General features: G+C 41.6%; 1 protein-coding gene across 2 annotated transcripts; it reads right to left on the reverse strand.

Moving 5' to 3' along the window:
• Positions 1–15: 15 nt before the first annotated feature.
• On the reverse strand, positions 16–25,826 carry PNKP (polynucleotide kinase 3'-phosphatase). 2 transcript variants are annotated; one of them, XM_083378176.1, is made up of 17 exons: positions 25,727–25,826; positions 23,632–23,771; positions 14,221–14,267; positions 13,627–14,070; positions 12,722–12,801; positions 11,789–11,846; positions 11,596–11,703; positions 8,834–8,905; positions 8,678–8,726; positions 8,166–8,236; positions 6,548–6,640; positions 6,028–6,124; positions 4,711–4,772; positions 4,522–4,631; positions 4,336–4,423; positions 1,521–1,582; positions 16–305 (listed from the first exon to the last, which is right to left on the reverse strand). In XM_083378176.1, the coding sequence occupies exons 2-17, from the start codon at positions 23,768–23,770 to the stop codon at positions 185–187; spliced, it is 1,701 nt and encodes a 566-aa protein (XP_083234302.1). In that variant the 5' UTR covers position 23,771; positions 25,727–25,826; the 3' UTR covers positions 16–184. The 2 variants fall into 2 exon arrangements, with proteins under 2 accessions (XP_083234302.1, XP_083234303.1); XM_083378177.1 differs by lacking the exon at positions 25,727–25,826 and adding an exon at positions 24,591–24,752.
• Positions 25,827–25,907: the final 81 nt, after the last annotated feature.

The following is a 25,907-nucleotide window of genomic DNA, read 5'->3' on the forward strand; positions in this document are numbered from 1 at the left end:
TTTCAAAACTTTATTTCAGATACCTTCTGGGAAAAAGTCATTATAGGAATGCTTCTGCCCCTTTTAGAGTTTCAGGCCAATTACAAAGTTTGACCGCAGAGAGAGGCACTCCATACATGTGCCTTCTCTGGCAAAGGCAGGACAACAAAACAACCGTGTCCAATATTATGTTGCTGGTTTGATGTCAACCTTCTGAAAACTGCCGGTAAAGTGATTCTAATTTGGAGTCTGTAAACTGAGGCACAAAATTAATCTTGAGAATTTCAGAGAAACCCTCCTCAAGGGATGGCTCCACATACTTGCTCCTGTTTAAAAGAAAAATAATCATTAAGTAGTCCCCAGGGTTGGGAACATTTGCAGTTTTGTTTAGCCATGCTGTTGGATTTTGCAAGGATGGAAAGTGCCTAAGAAAGCAAAAAGTCAATAGTGAGAACCCATGACCTATTAGGCCATTCTTCTTTCTAGATGTAATATAGGTTTGCCCTATATTACATTTTCCCTCCTTTCACGAGAGGTCCAGTGACGTCTATCACTGCAGGTGGGAGGTAGAACAAAGGGGGAGACACACATTCCAGTGTGTTTCAAAGGACCCCCTCCTTCCAGAGATAAAGGTTTACCTATCAACTGCTGGTGGAAGGCAACACCCCCCGCGAAGCTATCTCTCCAACAAACACCAAAGTTGCTTCCTTGTCCTTCCTCGCCAGCCCTCACCATTAGAGAGAATTTACTTTTTGGCCTCAGTGCAAAGCAGCCAAAGGCTGATTGACCATATTTATTTTAATTCCATTTAATTTAATTCCATATGGACCAGAAGGAGGCAGGAAGAAGGGTGGGGGTATGTCCTTCCCATCTCCTTGCACCACACAACCTGTGTATTCATGGGAAGTATAATTGGAAGGCATGGCACTGAAGGGACTCACAACTTCCCCAAATTTCATTATCATGGGGATCATGGATTCTGGCATCCTGTATATTGGCCCATTAGAATTAGCTTAGTTGAATAACTGTTGCCCTATACTTTCCAGCTTCACCCAATTGAAGCTTACAGATGCGAGAGTTTTATTTCTTTATAGAGAAGTAAAGAAAAAAAGTTTTATTCTCAGATAACTCCTTGATTATTGTTGGGGGGGCAATATGCTGTCAACTGCTTAGAGAGAGCTATAAAGCACTGTGAAGCAGTATATAAGTGCTGTTGCTATTATATTATATAGAATGAAGGCTATTGCTAAGCACATTGGTTTGTGCTTAAATTGTAAGCTGTCCTGAGTCTTCGGAGAAGGGCGGGATATAAATGGGATTAAAATAAATAAATAAATAAATAAATATTTGGCAAGGAAAGCCTGTTGGTAACAACATCTCGAGAACTGCTAATTAGCCTTTTGAATCCAGCTTTTGGAAATACATGTTGCAGTAGCTAATTCTTCTAAATCTCCAACAAAAGTAGCTTTAGCTACTCTGAGAATAGATGCCCAGTAAGGAATAGTTTTCCATTCCTGTTCCCCCTCTTTTCAGAAACTTACTTATAGGTATTCAATACAATGTTATTCACAGGCACATGTTCTTTTTCTGTCATCTCTCGGAACTAAAAAAGTAAAAAGTAGGGCATTTAGTCAGCAGAACATATTAGATAGTACTTACATTTTAAAACGAATACAGTATAGGGAGTCCTTGACTTAGGACCACAAATGAGCCCAAATTTTGTGTTACTAAATGAGAATGTTAAGTGAATTTTGCCCCATTTTACAACCTTTCTTGCCACAGTTGTTAAGTAAGTCACTACAGTTAAGTTAGTTGTTAAGTGAATCTGGCTTCCCCATTGACTTTTCTTGTCAGAAGGTTGCAAAACCTGAACATACGACCCCAGGATACTTGCAACACTCATAAACCAATTGCCAAGCATCCAAATTCTGTCACATGGCCATGGGGATGTTGCAATAATTTGAAGTGTGAAAAACTGTCATAAGTCCCTTTTTTCTGTAACCTAACAGTTACTAGGGCTACCTGTAGTCCTCAACTTCCAATTGCAATTGAACTGGAATCTTCATTGCTAAGTGAGGCACTTGAAAAGTGCCATCACATTGTTTAGTGATGCAATCCCAGTTGCCACCATTAACTAAGGCAACTTCCTGCCTGGCTTTTCATAACCAGAAGTTGTGAATGCTTTAAGAAGAGACCGGACAACCATTTGTCTGAAATGGTACAGGGTTTCCTGCTTGAGCAGGGGATTGGACTAGAAGGTCCCTTCTAACTCATCATCATCATTATCATCATCCCAAGTCATTGGGGAAACTGCAAGTCCTAGGTAGCTCATATGTAGTTAGGCAGGTAAGTGGCTGCTCTGGGTGGGGGAGGGAGCAAGGGGATGTGCAAGGGAAGTGAGGTGAGGCTGGGAGAAGGTGTAAGGGAAATGCAACAAGGGTTAGGGTGTGCAGGAAGTACAGCGAGCGTTTAAGGGCATAGCATGGATTGGGGAGGGTATGAGAAGCAGGGAGGGTGTGCAAGTGGCCAGCGGTATGGAGTGTAGAGAGGCTGGGGGGTTCCGCAGTTAGGGGAGGCTATGCAATCTGCAACCTTCCCAATTGGCTTCTCCAGACTTTTTGGGGAAGTCAGCAGGGAAAGTTGCAAATGACAATCATCATGGAGCCCTGAAACTGATTGTAAATACAAGTCAGTTGCCAAGTGCCCAAAATCATATGATCACAAGGATGCCTAGAATTCTGAGAATCGGTTGTAACCACTATTTGTTCAGCACCATTATAACTTTGGTCACTGAATATTATAAATGAGGAGTCCTTGGTGCTCTCTGAGCTTATTTTCCTGCAGATGTTTAACTTCCTAAACTAGGTAACATCATGAATGCTAGTTTTAATGTTATCTAGTAACCTAGTTAGTGCTAATCTAATGCTACCTACTTTGGGTAAAGAAAACATGAAAGCTCAGAGAGCACCAAGGACCCCTCATGTCAACCCTGAGCTACAAATGTTCTTTATTGGAATATTATAAATCAAGGACTACTTATTCATTTAGAGAGGGACAGTAGAACATCACTTATCTACAGGGAACACGAGGTACTGATTTGGCTTATGGGATAAATAATTTTTAGGAAGGGCTTTGTCAGGTCTCATAAGATTCCAGAATCAAATATTTCACCTTCAAAGACAGAATACCTGCACTAGAAAAAACTGCAAGCTACCAACGCTACATTCATCTTTAGGCAGAAATGTGAATTATGGCAAAAAAAATTCTAGGGTTCTAAAACTATTCAGATCCAATGTAGAAAAGATGCATTGGTCTATCTCAGGGATAGGCAACCTCGGCTCTTTTATGACTCATGGACTTCAACTCCCAGAATTCCTGAGCTGAGCCATGCTGGCTCAGGAATTCTGGGAGTTGAAGGCCATGAGTCATAAAAGAACCGAGGTTGCTTACCCCTGGTCTATCTATATCTGTCAGTGGCTCTTGAAGCACATTCTTCAAACGTGAATAGGAGCACACTTCTAATCTACTTACAAACTGGTGTATTTTGGGAGATTCCACAATTTATACCTAGCTTGCTACTGCTCTGTGTCAAAGGTTCTAGTATGTACTGTAGATTCCTGGTTGGATTATAAGAGAAAAGGAGGGAATCCTGCAAGTCCTCAAAAGAGGAGTGGAGAAGGGGACTGAATTCAAAGAAATTTGTTTCCCAATTGAAGAAGGTATATCATGGTATAAGGCAGCAATTTTTAAAATGGGTGGACTTTTTAAAATTCTGCCTTTATTATTTTAATAATTTAAGATTGTGAACATGCCCAATACTCCTTCCTTTTCCTAAAGGTAAAGGTAAAGGTTCCCCCACACATGCGTGCTAGTCGTTTCCAACTCTAGGGGCCGGTGCTCATCTCCGTTTCAAACCCGAAGAGCCAGCGCTTGTCCGAGGACGTCTCCGTGGTCATGTGGCTGGCATGACTAGACGCCAAAGGCGCACAAAACGCTGTTACCTTCCCACCGTAGTGGTCCCTATTATTCTACTTGCATTTTTATGTGCTTTCAAACTGCTAGGTTGGCAGAAGCTGGGACGAGTAACAGGTGCTCACTCTGCTATGCGGCACTCGGGATTTGACCCGCCAAACTGCCAATCTTCTGATCAACAAGCTCAGTGTCCTAACCCCTTTAACAGCAACTCTGTGTGGTGAGTTGAATTCAGACAGAGTAACTGGCCTAAAGGAGGACTAGAACTTAGTTTGTTAATTTCTAGCTTGGTGCCTCAACCACTAGGCTGAGCTGGTTCTCTGGGAGTTGGTCCACCCATCTTAAAATTGCTGAGTTTGAGAAACAGTGATCCAAAGTACTTACTTTGTTGTTATGCTTGGCTTGTTCCAATGAGGCAGTAAAAAGAAAGCAGCGGCAGGGAACTTTGGCCTTCTTAGCACATTCAGTGTACCTAGATAAGGGAGCAGCATTTTAATTTCTCAACTTGTCCAATTATTTTCCAGCTTTGGGCTTGCAGCTTAAAGATCTGCTAAAGTGCGGAACCTTTACCTGTGTCTTGATTCCAGGTCAGGATTGGTATTATCCACTACTGCACTCTTTCCTGCTTGCAGTGATGTTTCACACAATGTCACACATTTCTTCCATGAACCAAGTGTGTCCTGAAGGGGAGAAAGGCAGGATATAAAGGAAGGAAGCAATAAAACATGGTGCGAGGAGTTTTAATCTCCCATTGCTTACCTGGTTGATGTATGCATATCCAGCTGAGACCAAATGTCTCTTCAAAAAAGTTGATTTGCCAGCTGGAGTAAAGAAAAATAAAGGGGAGAGGGAGTATAAACAGTAGAATAGAGCAGATTTCTAAGTCTAGAGAATTCAAGAAACATTGGCAATACATGCCTTAATATGGGCACACATTTCTTTAAAATGGCATCCATGTTCCTTGCAACATTCACAACTGGCAGTCAAAAGACATGATAAAAAATCCTTACTTTCACAATACGTGCACAAATGTAACCAGTTTCAACTGGGAAACTTATCATACCTAGACCAAGCCAAATGCTAGAGAATTCCTGGAAGCCTGGCACTCTTGACAAATTGGCCATCAATAGACATAAACATCTATATGCCATTCAAAGCAGACAATCAACAAGCGAAAAAGGGAATCAAGAGACCAGAATACCTCATCACCAGCAGACAACACTCATATGAACAAAAATTAACACCAAGATTAACATCAGACCAACAATCAAGAAGCAAACATCATCCCAATCAAGAACTGCCAAACAAGTTAACAGTAAACAGCCCAACCACCAGGATCACTCCCATTCACACTTGACAGGGCAGGCCACTAGATTATAAAAGGAGAGTAAAGGCCACTCCCTATTAGCACTGATGATGTTACCTAGCCCAGATAATGTCTGCCAGAAAACAATCAAGCTCAGAGAACACCAAGGACCCCTCACTTCAACCCTGAGCTACAAATATTTTCTTATCTGGTAGGGCTGTGTAACATTCCAGATTCCCACTAGAAAAAAAAAGATTCACGCTAGATGTAAGGCTCATCGTGGAATTTCCTTACAAATTTTCCAGTAACTTTAAGGACTTGCTAATAGTATGCATCTCAGATCTGTTCCAATCACTATTTCTCTTTTGAAACAGGATTACTGCATTTCTTTATTTCTAAACACCGACAATTTATTTTTCAGAATATTCCTCTTCTACAGTACAAAAAACCTCTTCTGTGGAGCAGATTATCTCATGTTCCTGGCTAATCAAGGGGGGGGGGGAAGCTTAAAGAAGTTTCTTTACACAACACATTAACTCATGATTAAATGAACTATGGTTTATTGAATTCCAGGCTTCATAGTCCACTCTAACTAGCCAACTACTTGTTAAACAAATGTACACAAAGCCCATCAAATGGTTGTGACTGAAACTAGTTCTGGGCTCACCACTTGACCATATGGAAATCTAGCAGATGACAAGACCAGAAGTTCAGAGAACTTGAAGTCTTCATGTTCTGCAGGCTCCTGAGGTGCAAAGATGATCACTCACCAGCAGGGAAGCCAACAGCCACAACCAACTCCGAGGAAGATGAGATCAGGCAAGCATTGGGGGGATCATACAGTTGAGCTTTAGGATCCACCGCCCGCTAGATTAGGGTGTAAAGAGAAAAGCAGTGTTTTAATACTAAAACATTAACTTGAAACCCGGATTTGCCCTGCAAATCTTGATTGTGCCTAATATTTTTTTTACCTGTACTCCTAGTTTTGCAGTTTGTTAGATTTTACTGGGCCCAGTATCGTTAATGTCAAAACCCACATATTTTTCAAGAAGCAGAGTATTAATATAATGTGAACGTAAAAGAACGTAGTTTAAAATAATGCCTAGTTTGTGAAACAGAACAGCATTTCTCTTGTCGTTTTCAATGACATTGTTTTAACCTGGTGCAACTTCTAGATCAGGGGTTTTACTTTTTATGATAAAACAATAAATAATATAAAAAGAGAGATACAAACAAATAAATAAATGCTGGAAGAGAAGCGAGTTTAAAAGAGACAGAAAAGTGACTCACAGGGTCAAAGTCGGGAAGTGCAAATGGTGCCTGTTTCCAACCCAGGAAATATTCTTCAGGTGTGTGGAAGGGAAGCCCAGCATTCAAAGCAAACTGTGTGAATAAGCAGGATAGCTTTTAATGTGGAGAAAGCAGTTTTCTGGCTTCCTGAAGATATGTGTGCTCAAATCCAAGTACATCCAGTTGGCCTCTGATCCGGTTCATTTTGCATCACTTGTTTCTAGGTTTGCTGAAAATCTGAACCTGGGACCGGACCTGAGATAATGCATATAATCCCTCACCTTCAAAGATTTCACTACTGATACATTATCTTCCTTTTTACAAACTAAGAGATAGCAGCTTGTTTTAAAACAAAAAGGTTCAGACTGGCCGCCAAATTTCTTACTAAAGCTATTCTTTTTAGTTTTAGAAGTTTGTTAATTTTTGACACAGAAAATAATTGCTGTAGCTCTTAAAGCAGTGCTGGGAGATTTATTTATTTTATTTTAATTCCATTTATATCCCGCCCTTCTCCGAAGACTCAGGGCGGCTTACAAGCTTAGCAGTAGCCTTCATTCTATGTATATGCCTGCTTATTAGGGCTTTCGCCCCCCCAAGCGGCATTATTACAAAGTCAGCTTAATTGCCCCCAACAATCTGGGTCCTCATCTTGGCATAATGCTGAATCCCAAATTGAGCAGCTCCAGAGTCATAGGATTCCTGCTCATACATGAAAGTGAGTAAATTGGAAGGAATAATGCAGATGTGAAGACTACCAACACATAGTTGTATATTCTCTGCTGGTGCTATTCTAGCTCTGGCTGTGGAGAAATGCATATTCATGCAGCTTTTCTGCACTTGTTCCCAGCAATAAACCCCTGCAAATTCCTCTTTTTCACTGCTTAGACTGCCAAACCCTTCCTAGACCTCTAATCATCTTTGTTTGCCCCTAGAAATTTAATGTTACAGCCCTGTTTAGCTTAATTATGACTTCTATGTTGTTGTTGTTGTTAGTTGCGAAGTCGTGTCCGACCCATCGCGACCCTATGGACAATGTTCCTCCAGGCCTTCCTGTCCTCTACCAATGACTTCTATAATTTAGCGTAAATATTTTGAAGTTTAGCAATTCATACATTCAAACAAAGCAGTGATCATATATATAATTCTGGCTCAGTTTTCCTATTTATTATAGGATATATTAGATATTTAAAGAGGGGGAAATAAAATGAGAGAGGTAAAAATATATTTTCCAATTTTACTGGAAAAGTATTAAAAACTGCCTAACAAGCTTTAGAAAAAGGGGCTAGCATTTTTTGATTTTTTTTAAAAGTTGGGTTTATTTTATCTCAGGGGAAAAAAATAAATGTATAAACTCTGAATCTGACTGAAAGCAGAAAGGTAAACCTACTGTCACACTGAATCCTCCACACATAGCCCTTGTGTCAAACTATCATATCATTGACAACTAAAGGCTACAGAGACCTATCAATCATCCTGAAAGCTGGATTAAAAACAAAAGAAGCAGTAGGGATATGTGTGCTCTCAAACTGATTATATTTTCATCCCAAAAGTTCAAAATGATTAATCCACAGATAAGAAAGACTGTAAGATGCACGAAGGAGTAGGTTTTCCCTCTTACCAGACGGTCACTGCAAGAAAAATCTTTCTTCTTTTGCCCAGGGGCCCAGTTTGCTGGACGTCCAGCAGCATCTATGGAAGGGAAGAACACATCCATTAGCATGAGATGGGAAACTGATCCCTAGGATATCAATAATAACTTTAAAAACTGGGCTTTGACTTTGAAAGCCTAGAAATATCATTGGCTAGGACAACAAAAGTAGATTCTGGGAGTGAGTCAAATCTACTCTTCTATGTTACATCAAATGGCTTTCCTGGTGGCAGAACTCACCCTGATGGCACATGGTTAGAAGGTAGTATTGCTAGCTAACTCTGCCCACAGCCATGAGTTCAATCCTGACGGGCTCAAGGTTGACTAAGTCTTCTATCCTTCTGAGGTTGGTAAAATGAGGAGCCAAGTTTTTGGGGGCAATATTCTAACATTGTAAACCACCCAGAGAGTGCTGTAAAGCACTATGAGGTGTTATGTAAGTCTATGTGCTATTCCTATTGCTTCCTTTGTGCTTGACTCACCTCCTACATAGAAACTTTCTTGCAAAGACACTTCTAAGCCACCATTTGCCTTGAAAGAAAGGGGAGAGAGAGAAAAAGGGAAAATCCAGACATGGAATAGCAGACTATGCTTTTGCTCTTCCCAGCCCTCTTCATACACACACCCTCTTTTAGTACCTTTTTGCACAAATAATCCCACATGCCAAGGATAGGTTTGCGGTACATTCCTGAATTGGTTGCCACAAAGACCTGCAGAGAAAAGAAGGTAATAAAAATGAATACTCCAATTGGTCCTGGATCCCATCCTTCTCTCAGAAGCTGATTCTTACTTTTAGCAATTACTATTTAGATCCCAGTCCATGACTTGGATTGAAGCTTATGATAATTATTCCTTAATTATAATTAATAATATAATTAATTAATAATTGCTAGTATACTCCCAACTGATCAATTCCTCACAGGTGACATAGGTGAATGAGAAGTTGGAACATTTCTGCAAGATTACCCATCTGGGATACCTGATTCATCTTTTATCACCTCAAAATGACAGTGTAGCTGTAGCAATTGTAAGAGACTACAAGCGGGCAAGCAGCAGATACAGCTTTAGAAGAGAACAAGCAAAGCAGCCATTCATTTTAACTGAGGGTCAATGGCTATCATTATTTCCTTCCTCCCTCCCTCCTCCCTTCATTGCAACCAAAATATAGGCTGTATAAGAACATAACTTGGAGAGATAAGAAACTTCCCTGATTTTATTTTACATAAAAACCTACTTTCTACTTGAAAATATTTGTGGTATAGTTTTCCTTTAAATCCGAATGGATGCACAAGACTATAAAATAAAATAAAAACTATACTATTAAAGATTTTTAATGGAAGAAAAGCACATGACTAGTATGAATAACATGCAAAATAAAACATACAAAAATTAGCTGAATAAGGGTTACTTATTACCTTTAAACTTTCTCTGAAATAGAATAGAGTTCCCTAACTTACACTCCCATGTCAAATATTTGGAATGATGGAGTTGCAAATTCAACCCATCTAAAAAGGACAGCAAATGAGACAATATAATGGAAATGTTATAATTTGTTGCTTGAATTCCTAAGTAGAGAGAACAAAGCAAACCTCTCTTCCTGGAAATCACTACATTTTTTAGGCGCTACAACCCAGAAAAACTTACCGTATTTTCCGTCGTATAAGACAACTTTTTAACCCATGAAAATCTTCTCAAAAGTCAGGGGTCGTCTTATACGCCGGGTGCTGAAACTTTAGGGATAGAGCTGGCTGGAAAACCTGGAGCAGATCTCCCATTTAGTCTGCGCAGGGAAAGTGGGACCAATTGGAGAAGAAGCTGCAGTCTGTGATTTTTTACAGGCTGGGGTCTGGGCGTCTTTCCTTCTAAAGTTGAAGAGCAGCTGTAACTTATCCCAACTTGAAAGGCAGGTGGGGAATGCAGCCAGAGCAGCTGCTTAGCTCTAAGGACACATTTGACTCAGGAACTGGGCGGGCTGGCTGGAAAACCTGGAGCGGATCTCCCATTTGGTCTTTTTTTTTTTTTAATCCCATTTATATCCTGCCCTTCTCCGAAGACTCAGGGCGGCTTACAATTTAAATCACAAATCAATTTGCTTAGCAATAGGCTTCATTCTATGTATATGCCTGCTTATTAGAGCTTTCAACCCCCCCCCCCACAAGCAGCATTATTACAAAGTTAGCTTATTGCCCCCAACAATCTGGGTCCTCATTTTACCTACCTCGGAAGGATGGAAGGCTGAGTCAACCTTGAGCCTGGTGGGATGCGAACCTGCACTAATTGCAGGCAGCTGGTGTTACTTAAGGCTCTGCGCAGGGAAAGCTTTAGAGTGAATTAGGAAAAGTGAAAAAGTGAATTAGGAAAATAGGGAATGGTTGCTGGAATTGGGTATGTGTAGTTTAACGAAGAGAAGGGTGAGGGGTGACATGATAGCAGTGATCCAATATCTCAGGGGCTGCCACAAAGAAGAGGGAGCCAAGCTATTTTCCAAAGCACCTGAAAGCAGGACAAGAAGCAATGGATGGAAACTAGTCAAGGAGAGAAGCAACCTAGAACTAAGGAGAAACTTCCTGACAGTTAGAACAATTAACCAGTGGAACAACCTGCCTCCAGAAGTGGTGAATGCTCCAACACTGGAAGTTTTTAAGAAGAGACTGGACAGCCATTTGTCTGAAATGGTATAGGGTTTCCTGCCTTAGCAGGGGGTTGGACTAGATGACCTCCAAGGTCCCTTCCAACTTCTTCTTCTTCTTCTTCTTCTTCTTCTTCTTCTTCTTCTTCTTCTTCTTCTTCTTCTTATTATTATTATTATTATTATTATTATTATTATTATTATTATTATTAAGTTTAATCCACTTGCACTGTTTTATGTTTACATGTTTGATGACAAACAGCCTTATGTTTATAAGTGACAGTTTTCCTACTAAGTACCTGCATGTCATAAGCATTTGAATTAAAATTACCATATTAAAATCAAATCTGATGTTTTTTAATTTTTATTTGGTGGAAGAGGGGTAGTCTTATATGGTGAGTATAGCCCAAACCCTATAATTTAACAGGAAATGTAGGGGGTCGTCTTATATGCCTAGTCATCTTATACGCTGGAAAATATGGTAATGATTTCCTATCGTTTTCCTTCTGGGTCCAAATCTTAAAGTTTTACCAAAACCATATTCTCTCTTCCACATTTTCTATATTCTATGTACCATGACATGCAACATAACAATTATTTAACTGCTGTTAGCTGCCCAAAGTTGTCGTGATGAGATGAGCAGCCATAAAAATGGAAAAATATTTCATAAGACTAACTGGACTTTACCACAGACATCCAAAGCCACCTCTGATCAACCTGCTTACTTTGCCGAGCAACCTGAGTGAGATACTGTCTCTCCTACCAACTCACCTGCAACAAGACACCCAATTGCTCAATCACTGCTTCTACTTTAGCTTTGAAAACTTCAGGCCTAAGGCGCCCACGGCCAATGCCCAGTTGATTGGTGAAGATCACAAGCTGCCCATGAGATGGAAAAGAAGAGATTACTTACAGTGAGACGAGGGTAACACAGAAAATGGATTTGAGACAAGAAGGACCATACCTTGTATCCTTCACTCTGAAGTTGTTTCAACTTGTGAGGTACTTCAGGGTACAGGATCCTGCAAATCAGGGGAAAGGTTATATGCTTGTGCTATTACCATCACTAGAAATATGTAATCCTTAATGCAGAAATGGCACTCCAAATTCCACTTTTAGTCCTTTACTCTGCAAAATTGCTATATATTTCTTACACAGTATTTGATCTTTCCTAATGCAAGCATAACTAATCCCCATTCTTCTTTTTCAATTTTGTTTTTAATATTCTATCTGACTTGAAGGAACTCCAGGTGATGTAATTCCCTTCTTCCTTCATTTACACCAATGAAAATGCTGGCATGTTGGGTCAAGGCTAGAGAATGAGATAGGCTTAAGTCTTCCAATGGCTTCAAAGCTAGCTGAGGGCTTCATGCCAATTTTCCGTGGCAGGACAATAGTGACTTCAGAGGCCTGATGATATTTACATGGCTGCCTCTTTAATAAATATATTCTCTGGTGACCAGTCATCACGACAATCAAACTAAAGTATTAAAAACACAAAATAAATGCAAATTAAAACTTTCCTTCTAATAAAGACAGTTCAATTAACAACATAGATAAAGAATCCGGATTTCCTTTACAACAGCCTTCCCAATGTAAAGGACTGTAATTTCATTTTGTAGTTCAAAAAATTTGGAGGGAATCAGTTTGTAAAGAGTGACTTATACCCTTTCCCCTTCCCTTATTCGAAGGAGCTCAAGGTATAGCAACCTGCTGCCTTTCTTTGTCAGCCGTCATCTCCGCAGCAGTCTTGCAATGTTAAGTCGAGAAAGATTCCACAGGTTTCAAAGAAAATAGTTTCAAATCTAGCACTCTCCACCTAAATGAATTTCCACACCAACTAACTGGCTGTCTAGAAATCTGTTCCCCCTTCTACATTCTTTAGCTCTGTACTTACCTCCAGTCATCAGGATTTATAGGAAACACTTTTCCAGATTGTGTTGTGATAAGGGTTCCATCCAGATCAAACCCTGCCACCTGGGTGAAAACCATCCATTAAGCCTCACATCAAGACTGACCAACCATCCAAAATCAGCACCACTTTGCCTGATTTTTTTATTCATATATTTCTTTATTACATTTATCCCATCTTTCATTCAGGTGCCCATGGCAGCGCATATAATGTTCATCTCTTCCATTTTCTACGTGACAGCTCTTATGAGATAAGTTGTGCTGAGAGAGAGGGAGAAAGAGCAACTGGCCTAAAGTCACCCAGTGGTTCCCTAGATTTTTCAGGCATTTCTGCAGACAAAAAGGAAAATGTCCAGACCTTACAAAAACAGGACATTGCCTGCCATAATCCTAGTGACTGCCTGTAATTATGATTGTATAGTAATAATTAAAATTGGAGCTTCCTCCAACAGAAATATATAATTATATATATTTGGAACTTGCAACTAAATATTATATGGGGTCTTTGGTGCTTGCTGAGCTCAGCTGTTTTCTTCTACATATTTCATTACCCAAAAGTAGGTAACATCATCAATGCTAGCGAGAATCCCAAAGTTCAACTCGTGAGGTACAAGTATTCTTATCTATTTGTAAATACTTTGTTAACTCCTTAATCTATGCGTTGCATTTGTAAACAAAGAGCAAAAACACAATAAACTATTTTATTCTGTTTTTAAAAATAGATTTCCATTCTATATGTATAGCTCTGGACCAGTTACATAAATCTTTACTTTATATTTCAAAGAACTAGACAGAATGCAGAAATAGTCTTGTCTTTTCTTTTCTTGAGCAACACCCAAATAAGCAGTATTCTTGAAGCTGCATTTCAAAGTAATAGGCAAGGAGACTTACTTTAGTACTTGGTACTATTCCTTTTTTGGTGAAGACCAGCAGCTTGCCATGGTTCTCCCAGGAATCACTGAGCTGGGGGGCCGGCTTTGAAAGAGGCTTTTGAGGAGAAGACTGTGCCTGTGCTGCCTGCGCTGCCGTCTCTTGCAGTTGCCTCAGTTTCTCAGTTATAAATGAGTCATCATCATCATCCTCTTCTTCAGAAGGACAGGAAACTTTGAGACGTTTGATTGTATGGGCCTTGCCATCTTCTTCTGTCTTCTTCGGAGCCTCCTTGCTGCAGAAGAATTCCAGGGGTTTTTTCTTTGCAGAGTTATCATCTTGTTCAAAGCGGATGCAATAAGGATATAGTCCGTTTACCAGGCACAGAGTCTCTCCTTCTTGGAGTGTTGTGCTGTCTCCACAATGCAGGTGTATCTCTTCCACAGATGTGGGATTTATACCTCGCTGCCAACACATAATAATATGAGAACGTCATGCACAGTCAGTTGGCTCTTATACCCAGGAGAGTGGTTAATTTTGAAACTGCCCCTTCTTCTGTACAAGAAGCTCCCTTTGCAATCAAACAGGATACTCCAAAGTTTTTTCCCAACTCACCTGTGTGACTCGAACTGACCGGTAGGCATAATTTGCCAGCAATTCCACTATGAGAACATAAAAAGAGAAGACAGTTAATTTTCAGGGTTATGCAAATATTTCAATGCTTAAGCTTTTTGATCCTGAAACTATTCAGTTCAACTTTCCCAGAAATGTTTCAACTAGTCTTACAGTCTGCTTCAAAGCTGGGGCAAGATACATTTATGAATGAAGGTGGATGGATAGACGTGTCCCAGGATAATGTTGTAGGGTCCAATATGGGTCAGTCACCGGGACCAGCGGTTTTGTTTTCTGAGTTTCTGGACTCGTGCTGGAGCCCCCATCCTCTCAGGGAACTTCTTTTTAGCAGTGTGTGTGCTGTTTTGTGTGTGGTACTTACAGTGCCTGTTGTGTTGATGGCTGGGTTTTAAATTGTTGGGTGTTGTTTGCTTATGCTGCTCAGCCCTCGCCTTCTAAATACTGGATAGGCTGGTGGTAAATCAGCATTCCTATTACTGACGAGGGGCCTGTTTCCCAGGCTTCAATCACTTCCCTGGCTGTTTTTGTGCTTACTCATCCAACAAATCTTAGTAGCTGCAAAATTGAATGTGTGTCCTTGTTCAAGATTGGATCCTGCAAGATACTTTTCAAAATTGCCATTCAATGTATAAAGCAATTCAGGAAGAATACATATATACATAAGACAAGACCAAAAAAACTCGAGAGACAGTATTTTTTTAAAAAAAGAAAAGAGTGGCAAGCATGTTGGGAAAGAGTGGAATAGAGAAATAAACAAAAAAATAAACAAATGTGGAGAATAAAGGAAGGGAACAAGAGCAAAACAAAGGTTATTTACCTCATTTACTCAAATCTTTGGCATTTTTAGTAGATTTAGATTTAGATTTATTAAATTTATATACCGCCCTTTCCCGAAGGACTCAGGGCGGTTTACAGGGCATTTTAAAATCACATCAATATAAAATACAAAGTTACAAGAGAATTAAAAGATTAAATTATCCCTGAAAATAAAACCCCAGTCAGTAACCCTGACCTCAGTTTTACCTCTATCATCTCCTTCTCTTTAACAAAACAAGTGGCTAACTAGTTAACCACCACGGTGTCTGCAAAATATCCAAAAGTGCACAGAGGATGTCTGTATCCTTGAAAGCATTGTTGGGAGGGCAAATGAAAAACCGTGGCTGACTAATGAGGTTCACAAGATGCTGAAAGCACGGAATGTGGCTTTTAAATCCGGCAACAACGCTGGCACTTAGAACAGCCAGAGCAAATTTAAAAAGCGCCATGAAAGGTGCAAAGCAAGCCCATTGCCAGAAAGTTCAGAACTTTTTTCAGGACCCAACAAACACCAGGCGAATGTGGCAATGAATCCAGGTCATTTCAGATTATAAGGTGACCCCATCGAGATGCAAGGACGACACAGACTTCCTAAACAAGCTGAATACATTTTTTTGGAAGATTTAAGGCATCAAATAGAAGATTTAAGGCATCAAGCTGTGCCCCATCCTGACGAGCAAGTGCTTAGCTTTCGTGTCACCTCTGTCCGGAAAACACTGTGGCAAGTTAATTGTCAGAATCCATTTATATCATATTCATAAATGGAATGTTTCAAACATATCCCATGGATTCTGCCATCTCCCGAAAAGAAGAGGATAGATGTGTATTGAACCGGCAATAGGCATTTCAAAGGAAAGGAGAAGCCTTTTGAACTGGGGAAACAAAAAGGGGGGCTAGCATCTGGCTTTTGTCACGGTAGACAGCAATAAACAAAAGGGTCCTAACTTCCTTTTTCCCACGAGATGGATGATACGAGAGGAAGGATGGGGGACTGACCAAATGGGGATTAAGGGGGGTTAAACCGGGAACTCTTTATAAGGGTTTACATCGTGGAACCATTAAGCCCTGTCTCATTTCCTACAACCAAGCATGTCATAGTAAAAATTTCTTTTGGATTAAAAATTTGACTCCAAGAGTTTTTGTCTTCCTAAGACGTGGTTTGGGGTGGGTCCTGACATTAGACAGGGCTTGCAATGAAAGTCAACCCGGGAAGAAGAACCTTACCGGGGGACTTTGCAAATAAATATGATGTCTGACGATGAAGCAAGAAGGGAAGAAATCCCCACGGAAAAGGAGCCTTCCTCCCAGCCGAACTCCCAGAAACATTGGGAAGCTGAAGCATCATATTCCTCCTGGGAGGAAACGGCAGAGCAGCACGAACAAAAACCCCGGTGGTCGATGGGCGTTGGAAGGAAAAGTGAGTGGGAAAAGGCTTCGAGAGAAGTGACCCTGAGACGGAGCGACCACCAACCGGAATGGAAACAAGAGATGGAGAACGCCCTGCACGCCAGTGAGGAAGAACGGATTCTGGAAAAAGCTATTGACTTGATGAAAACAACCCTGAGCTCACTAAGGGAGGAGAGAGCTGGAAACCACAACACCTGGGGTCGCAACTGGAGGGGTAACGGAAGGGATCCAACACCTGAAACCCCAGGGCTGTCCAATGGAACAGAAGCCGCTGACTCAGCGGTACCCCCCCCAGACCCACAGATGGGGATCGAGATGAGGAGCGATACACTCTGCGGCGCAGACAACGATCCAGCCAAAGATTCCCACCCCTGGAAGCAAAATTCAAGGGGGAGCCATCACGACTGGGATTTTTTCTAACCCAAGTCCTCAGCTACATGGAAGAGTATGGACGGGACATCCCCAGTGACAAAACACGCATCCGAATTGTGCAATCTGCCCTGGACGGGACGGCTGCAGACTGGGTGGTGAACCTGCATGACTCCAACACCCCAGAACTCAACGACTTCAACCGATTCATGTCATCCTTGAGGCGACGATTCGAGGACCCTTTGGCTGACTGGAAGGCCTGGGAGAGAATCAAGACGGTGAGGCAGGGCAGGAGAACAGTGGCCGAATATACCCAAGAATTCCGAGCCATCGCCAGCAAGCTGAACTGGCCAGAAGACATTCTCCTCAGCCATTTCAAAGACGGTCTAAACTACGACCTGTATGACGCTTGCCTGCCTCGGGGAGACCCCTACCATCTCGATGACTGGTATGTCCTGGCAGAGGAAGTGGAAATAGACCTATTGAAAAGACAACGCAGAGGAAAACCATGGGGCCGCCCGCCACTCGAGCAAACACATGAGGGGGAAAACCCACCGGCCATGGCTAAAAAATCAAAGGGATGTTTCAATTGCGGGAGAGAGGGCCACCGTGCTGCAGAATGTCGTTCGAAAGCCCCTCCACGCAAAACAGAGGCACCATCTTCCAAAAAGCTGGGGAAGTCTCAAGGCAACCCAAAAGAATCTTCCATGAAGGGGACAGAGGCTGTAGAGTCCACAATTCCTGCCAAAACCTGGGATTGGACTCCGGCCTACACTGCAGGGGCGGTGGACACCTCGGAAGACAGCTCAGAGGGAGAACCTTTGGTAAGTGGACCTCTTCCACCCATACTTAAGACAGTAACTATATTAGCTTCCTCTGCACCAAAAGCCAATGAAATAAAAGCTCTGATAGACTCTGGCTGCATCCGCTGCCTCATCAGCCCAACGCTGGTGGAGGAACTGAGCATCCCAGTGAGGAGGCTAAAACAACCAATCTCCTTCAGTCAATTAGACGGGTCTATAGCAGGGGGGGGACCAGCTACCCTAGCCACTCTACCACTCCACATGTCCCTGGGGTCCCATGAGGAAGACATAACATTTATAGTGGCCCCAGGCATGGCATGCCCAATGATTTTAGGACTGGAATGGCTGAAGAAATGGAACCCCGGGATAAACTGGAGGACTGCAGAACTCAACTTCCCAAAAGGGGAACAGGAAAACGTAAAACCCCCAAACACCCCCCCCCCAACCCAGAGGGAGGAAAAAGCAGCAGTGGGGGAAGAGAAGGGGCTGAGATACCGGAGGAATACAGGGACCTGGCTGAGGTTTTCAGTGAGGAAAGAGCAGATGAGCTCCCCCCCACCGCCCCACAGACTGCACCATAGAATTCAAACCTGGGGCAAAACTCCCAAAACCCAGGATGTATGCCATGAGCCCAAGGGAAATGGCAGAAATGGAAAGATTCATAAAGAAAAACTTAGAAAGAGGATTTATTGAGCCCGCCAAACCCAAAGTAGCCGCCCCGGTTCTGTTCAGGGAGAAGAAGGATGGGTCTTTTCGTTTGGTTGTGGATTACCGAAACCTAAATACAATTAGTGAATGTAATCTGTACCCCCTTCCCCTAATGAAGGATATGCTATCCCACCTATCGAAAGGAAAGATTTTTACCAAACTAGACCTGAGGGAAGCATACTACCGTATTAGGATTAAGGAAGGAGACGAATGGAAAACTGCATTCAACTGCCCAATGGGGTGCTATCAATTCAAAGTATTGCCATTTGGACTGCAAGGGGCCCCCGCAGTCTTTATGCAATTAATTAATGACGTACTGAGAGAGCACCTATATAAGGGGGTCCTGGTTTACCTCGATGACATCCTTATCTTCACAGAAACCAAAGAGGAACATATCAAACTAGTCAGAGCAGTCCTGAAGAAATTGCGAGCTGCCCATTTATATGCTAAATTATCGAAGTGTGAATTCCATCAGGAAAAAATCGACTACCTGGGATATCGCATATCCCCAGAGGGCATCGAAATGGACCCAGAGAAGGTCAGGGCAGTACTAGAGTGGGCACCCCCCCGCACACGGAAGCAATTGCAAAGTTTCCTGGGGTTTGCAAATTTCTACCGCCAATTCATCCCTGCATTTGGCCAAATAGCCATGCCCCTCACAAATTTGTTGAAAATGAATGGGGGGTCACCCGTGAAACCCAGCCAGCCTCTAAAATGGTCAATGGAATGTCAAGCAGCATTTGAGAGGCTAAAGAGACTCTTTTCTGCGGAACCTGTACTTAAACACCCAGATCCCAACAAACCTTTTGTAATACAGGCAGATGCGAGCGACGTAGCAGTCGGAGCCGTATTACTACAGGAAAATGATGAGGGGGCGTTGCAACCTTGCGCATACACATCCAGGAAACTTACAGAAACTGAACAACGATGGCCAATACGGGAGAAGGAAGCATTCTCATTAAGGTGGTCATTATTAACATGGCACCAATTTTTGGAAGGAAATAAAATACCTTTCCAGGTCATAAAAAATTAGAAGCACTAAAAACACCCAGGAAACTCACTCCTAAGCAAGCCCGCTGGTCCCAACACTTTCACCGATTCAATTTCACTTTCAAACACTTACCGGGGGGAAAGAACTTCCTGGCAGATGCATTATCCCGCATGCCCCAATATAACAGCACAAGAGTTACTGACTTTAAACCACTTGTACCGGAACAACAACTGGCAGCACCAGTCACCACCAGGGCACAAGAAAAAATGAAGCCGAAGGTAGATAGCCAAACTGAAATAGAATTCAGGAAATCTTTGGAAAGTGATGAATGGTTCCAGAAAAATAAACATGTGTGCACAATTAAAGATGGACTGCCGTGGGTGGGGGAGAAGCTATATATACCGGCCACACAGAGAATCAATTTCATGCAACTGTGCCATGATACAAAATCAGCAGGACACTTTGGCTTTGTAAAAACCTTACACTTAACTAAAAGGCAATTTTGGTGGCCATCTATGAAAAAGGACATAGAAAGCTATGTGGGTAGCTGTCAAATTTGCGCAATGGCCAAGAGGTTACAAGGGAAATCGCCAGGACTGTTACAACCAGTGGCGAATCCCTCAGCCCCATGGAAAGAAATAGCCATGGATTTTATTGTGGAACTACCAGAAAGCAACGGAAACACCGTTATCTGGACTGTTACTGATCTGTTCTCTAAGCAAGTCCATTTCATACCTTGCCCAAAAATTCCAACTGCAAAAGCATTAGCAAAACTTTTTGTACAACATATTTACAGATTGCATGGGGCACTACAACGCATCATATCTGACAGGGGGGTGCAATTTACCTCAGCATTCTGGAAGGAATTTTTATCTCTGTTAGGAACTACCCAAGGACTGACATCTAGTCATCACCCTCAGGGTAATGGGCAAGCAGAAAAGGCTAACTCTGTACTTGAACAATATTTAAGATGTTATGTACATTTTCAGCAGAACAATTGGACAGACCTGCTGCCTTTCGCAGAAGTGGCATATAACAACGCAATTCACTCCAGCACAGGTTACACTCCTTTTCAAGTAGCCACAGGCCAGAGCTTCAACCCCATACCTGATCTAACTCCAAAAGAACCGGTAATTCCAGAACTAAAGGAATGGATTGCTCAGTTACAATACACCTGGCCTATTGTCAGAAAAGCATTAACAGAGGCTAGATTAGCACACAAGACACAGGCAGACAAGAAAAGATCTGATCCCACACCGTTCAAGGTGGGAGAGATGGTATATCTGTCTACAAAATACCTTAAGTCTCTCCAACCCTGTAAAAAACTAGGACCAAAATACATTGGACCTTTTCCAATTAAAAGAATCATAAACCCAGTAACAGTTGAATTAGAACTACCTAAAAATCTTAGACGAATACACCCAATCTTTCACTGCAGTCTAATAGAGAACAACAATCTCCCCTACGAACAAAAATTCCACCACCACCACCTCCCATCATGGTGGAAGGAGAACAACATTTCGAGGTGAAGGAAATTCTGGATTCCAGGAGACACCATGGAACAACTCAATATCTAGTGGCTTGGAAACACCTCCCCTCCTCAGAAAATGAATGGGTCAGCAAACACCACATTAAAGCACCAAAGCTGCTTAAGAGATTTCATACAGAATATCCAAACAAACCGAGTTAACATTTACACATGTTTTTTTTTCTTCTCTTTTCTTTTCTCCCCCTACAGATGGACACATCTTTCTTCTAAGGAGAGCGGACTGTCAGAATCCATTTATATCATATTCATAAATGGAATGTTTCAAACATATCCCATGGATTCTGCCATCTCCCGAAGAGAAGAGGATAGATGTGTATTGAACCGCAATAGGCATTTCAAAGGAAAGGAGAAGCCTTTTGAACTGGGGAAACAAAAGGGGGGGCTAGCATCTGGGTTTTGTCACGGAAGACAGCAATAAACAAAAGGGTCCTAACTTCCTTTTTCCCACAAGATGGATGATACAAGAGGAAGGATGGGGGACTGACCAAATGGGGATTAAGGGGGGTTAAACCGGGAACTCTTTATAAGGGTTTACATCGTGGAACCATTAAGCCCTGTCTCATTTCCTACAACCAAGCATGTCATAGTAAAGATTTCTTTTGGATTAAAAATTTGACTCCAAGAGTTTTTGTCTTCCTAAAACGTGGTTTGGGGTGGGTCCTGACATTAATATTCGGAAAGCAGCAGGCCCAGATAACATCCCTGGACATGTCCTTAGGGAATGTGCAGATGAGCTGGCTTGTGTACTCACAGGTATGTTCAATCTCTCACTGCAGCAGGCAGTGGTCCCATCGTGTTTTAAGATGGCCATCATTTTGCCGGTGCCAAAAAAGTCCACAATTACAGGCCTTAATGATTACCGTCCAGTTGCACCGACATCCATCATTATGAAATGCTTTGAGAAGCTGATACAAGGACATTATAGCATTTGACCCGCTTCAGTTTGCTTACCAACCAAATTGCTCTACGGAGGACGCTATCTCTTCTGTTCTCCATCTGAGCTTGGGGCACTTAAGAGGCAAGAAATACTCGTGCGTTTGTTGTTTGTTGACTTCAGTTTAGCATTTAACACAATCATTCCCCAGCATCTAGTAGACAAACTGGGCCTTTTAGGCTTAAACACTCCTTTGTGCAACTGGATGCTTGATTTTCTTACTAACAGGCCCCCCGATGTGTGCAAGCTGGAACAAATATTTAAAACACCGTTTTCTTGAGCACAGGTTCTCCTCAGGGCTGCGTCCTAAGTCCGCTGCTGTTCACCCATGACTGTAGTGCTAGGTTTGCCACTAACCACATTGTGAAGTTTGCAGATAATACAACAGTAGTAGGCCTTATTCATGATGACAATGAGGGTGCTTACTGCAAGGAGGTTGAGGGTTTGGTGAACTGGTGTAAGGAAAATAGCCTAGTTTTAAATACTGGAAAAAACCAGAGAAATCATTTTTGATTTCAGAAAAGGCAGGCACAGCCACACTTCTCTATGCATTAAGAATTGACCTGTGGAGATGGTTACCAGCATCAAATTCCTGGGTGTGCAGTTTTAATAAGTAGGCTGACTTGGTTGCTGAACAGTGAGACACTGGTGAAGCGGGCACAGCAGCGCCTGCATTTTCTGCATCACGTGAGAAATGCATATCTTCCTTCCCCTGTCCTGACCACTTCCTACAGAGGGATGATCGACAGCATCCTGTCATACAGCATCACAGTCTGGTTTAGAAGCATCACTGCTTCAGACAGGAAGGTGGTGCAGAGAGTGGTGAGGATGGCTGAAAAGATCATTGGTAGTTCCCTCCCTTCCATCCAGGACATAGCACATAAGCGTTGTTTGAGCAGGGTCCACAAGATTGTCTGGGACACTACACATCCTCTTATAAACTGTTTTCTTTGTTACCTTCTGGGAGGAGGCTCCGTGGTATCCGAAGTAGAACATCCAGATTCAGTCACAGCTTTGTTTCATACAGGATTAACCTTATGAACTCTAAAGTTTCCTCCTTTCGTTATGTATTCAAGATGGACAGTAATTAATATTTATATGTTACTTATATGTAAGGGTGCAGGTCTATACATATGTTGTATATAGTATGCTTTAAATGTGTGTTATGTATGTTTACACTTGAGAGCAAGCAACTAAATTTTATTTTTAATGAGTGATGTTGTGCCCACAAGAAAAAATGACAATAAAGGTTATCTGAATCTGAAACACTGATGAAATTTGTATTGCATACGAAAAGATAGCCAAGATAAGAGAAAATAGGACACAGAAAATATTAAAGCTTTTGTATTTCTAAAAGATAAAAAACATAGGAGAAAAATGCAAGCTTCTGTAACAGCACAGAGAATTGAATCTTAGCTAATTTTTAACATGTTTTATACAGAATACCAATTGTTTTCCAATTGTAATATTACACAAAGAGAATTTAAAAAATGGTACACAACTTCAGCCACTCCAAATGTTATGACAGTCAGTGAACTAACTGGGGAAGAAGAAGAAAACTTCTATAAATACCACACAAGACAGCCCAAAGCACGCACTTTGCTAGAGAGAAGTTCCTTGGAAGAGGAGCTCCAGTACAACTCTGAAAGCTCGGAAGACAAAACTGCTGGTCTTGGTTACCAACCCAGACAGGATCCTGCAACATTATCTTGGGACACATATATTTGCCTTCATTTGTAAGGAAAAAAAATGCTCCTGAAGGCAATTTTTTCTACTAACAATGATACCTTTTCAAAAAAATAGAAAACCTACAGACCTTGCGTTCGAGAACATTTCTTATCAGTGACAAGGGTTTCTGGACCCCTTCCTAGAACTACAGTCACACCATCAGGCAGAAGAACTGGATCATGTCGCTTATCTCGACTGATGAGAAAGCACTGCATACTGGTGAGCATCCTGCAAGCAACAAGAGACATTTGGCTTCCAAGCAACAGTGTGATGCTTAGTTTTCCGTGATCCCCTATATAGTAAATCCCACTGGAAGCATGCAACAAATACATCCCACACTATGAACATGGTTGAGAAGTTGTTGCAAGAGAAAGAGCTAAATTTATAAAGTATTGTTCTCAGAGGTTTTAAATCAGTGTTTTTTAACCTTGGCCACTTGAAGATGTGTAGATTTCAACTCCCAGAATTCCCTAGCCAACATGGCTGCCTGAATAATTCCAGGAGTTCAAAACTCTCATGTTCAAGCTATCAAAGAATTTTTCTGCACTTATGATTCCTTCCCACTTTTATAAAAACTATAGAGGATCCCAAAACACTTTTGTTTGTATGGGGCATATTTATCCATTTTCATCCTAATAAAAATTTGCAAAATGCATTTGCAGAATATTTATTGAATCATGTAAAATATTAAATTCATAGGATGTTAACATAAAGTATTTTTCACAAAAACGCTATTTTTTAAAAAAATATATATAATGATTGTTTTAAATGTTTGCAAATATTTTCAATAGCTGGCAAATCATTTTGATTTCAGACCCGTAAAGAGTCTAGGGGAAGCCCAAGAGTCCTCCAGCCACACTTAAAAAAACATAGTTCTAAATGATCTAAAATTCTGGGTAGCAGCCAAGAAAAGGAAATAATTCAACCATCTGGACTGGGATTATATACGCCTAAGCGTTTAGAAAGGTCTTTTTATGAAAGGGAAGGTAAAACCGCCTTTCAGATTCTGTCGCCCACATGAAGTGGGAAGCAAAAGCTCCACCTTACCAAGGCTCTTAACTAAAAGGGACCATAACACTCTTATTCTGCATCCGCAGAAACATGAAGAGGTAGCTGAGACGTTATTCTAGAATAAGAAGTCCGAAAGGTGGAACAACACCTTCCACAAATCCGAGTAGGAAGTGAACTTCATCCGCCCTCAGACGAAACAGTTTATGTAGCTTTCGTCCGAAATACTCCTTTTTCTATAGAGGTAGGAAACTAGAGACATACACACTGTATACACGGAGAGGAGAAAACGAAAGCCATCCAATTTTTATGTTCTAAGTATGCAGTGTCATAAAGCTGGAAGAAAAATAATCCGCTTTTAGAGGGTGATTGTCCATTAGTCTCTAAGGTTGTAGCCCGGCACACCTTTGCCCAGGAGAAATCCGCACTAAGTGTGCACAAAATCGGAATGCCACATCCCCTTTCAGAATCCAACCCTTCCGGATTCATTCTATATAGGGAGAATCAATCAATCAATCAATCAATCAATCAATGTATCTATCTATCTATCATCTATCTATCTATCTATCTATCTATCTATTTATCTATCTATCTATCTATCATCTATCTATCTATCTACCTACCTACCTACCTACCTACCTATATCCATCCATCTCCGCAGGGAATGATTCTACATCGCTAGAATCTTCTGATATTTTTCCCACCGCACGCACAAACGCAGATGTGGGAAAACAAAGAGTTTGCATGCAGTTGTTGATTGAATCACCAACACAGATTGCAGGGTAAAGATTAAAACTCCTTTATTCTCATGTGCTCTTGCTGCCATCAACACAGCAGCCCCGCCCTCCGCCGCCATCAGCATCCCTCAACCTGGTGCTCTCCAGATAAAATTACAGTTCCAATCACTGGCGGGGAAGTCTGTATTGTCCTCCAACGCATCTGGGGGGAGGGCACCAAGTGAAAAAGGAAAGCGTACCTAGCCACAATGGAGAAGGAAAAGACACTGATTATTCAATTGGGCTCACAATGATGTAGTTAGAAACCTCTTGTAGGGATAGATCACCATTGAGAAAATGATCTGTGGGATTGCTAGGATTCAAAAACGATTTGATGGTATATAATAGTTTTTAAAAGCTGCCCATCGAGTAACGACAAATCACCCTCCCCAAACACACCTTAGGCTGCGGCAAAGATCGGTCTAGTCAAATGGTTTTCCTGGCGGCCCATCCAGCCCAATTTCGATGCTGACCGATCCGCAGAAGCAACAGCCTCATACTCCACGGACTGGTTGGCGGCAGACCAGCCGACTTTGCATTTTAAGTGAAGCACAGTCACAATTTGGGCCAAGTCGGAAAT

This window comes from Vipera ursinii (genome assembly GCF_947247035.1).
Source record: "Vipera ursinii genome assembly, chromosome: Z".
NCBI lineage: Eukaryota > Metazoa > Chordata > Lepidosauria > Squamata > Viperidae > Vipera > Vipera ursinii.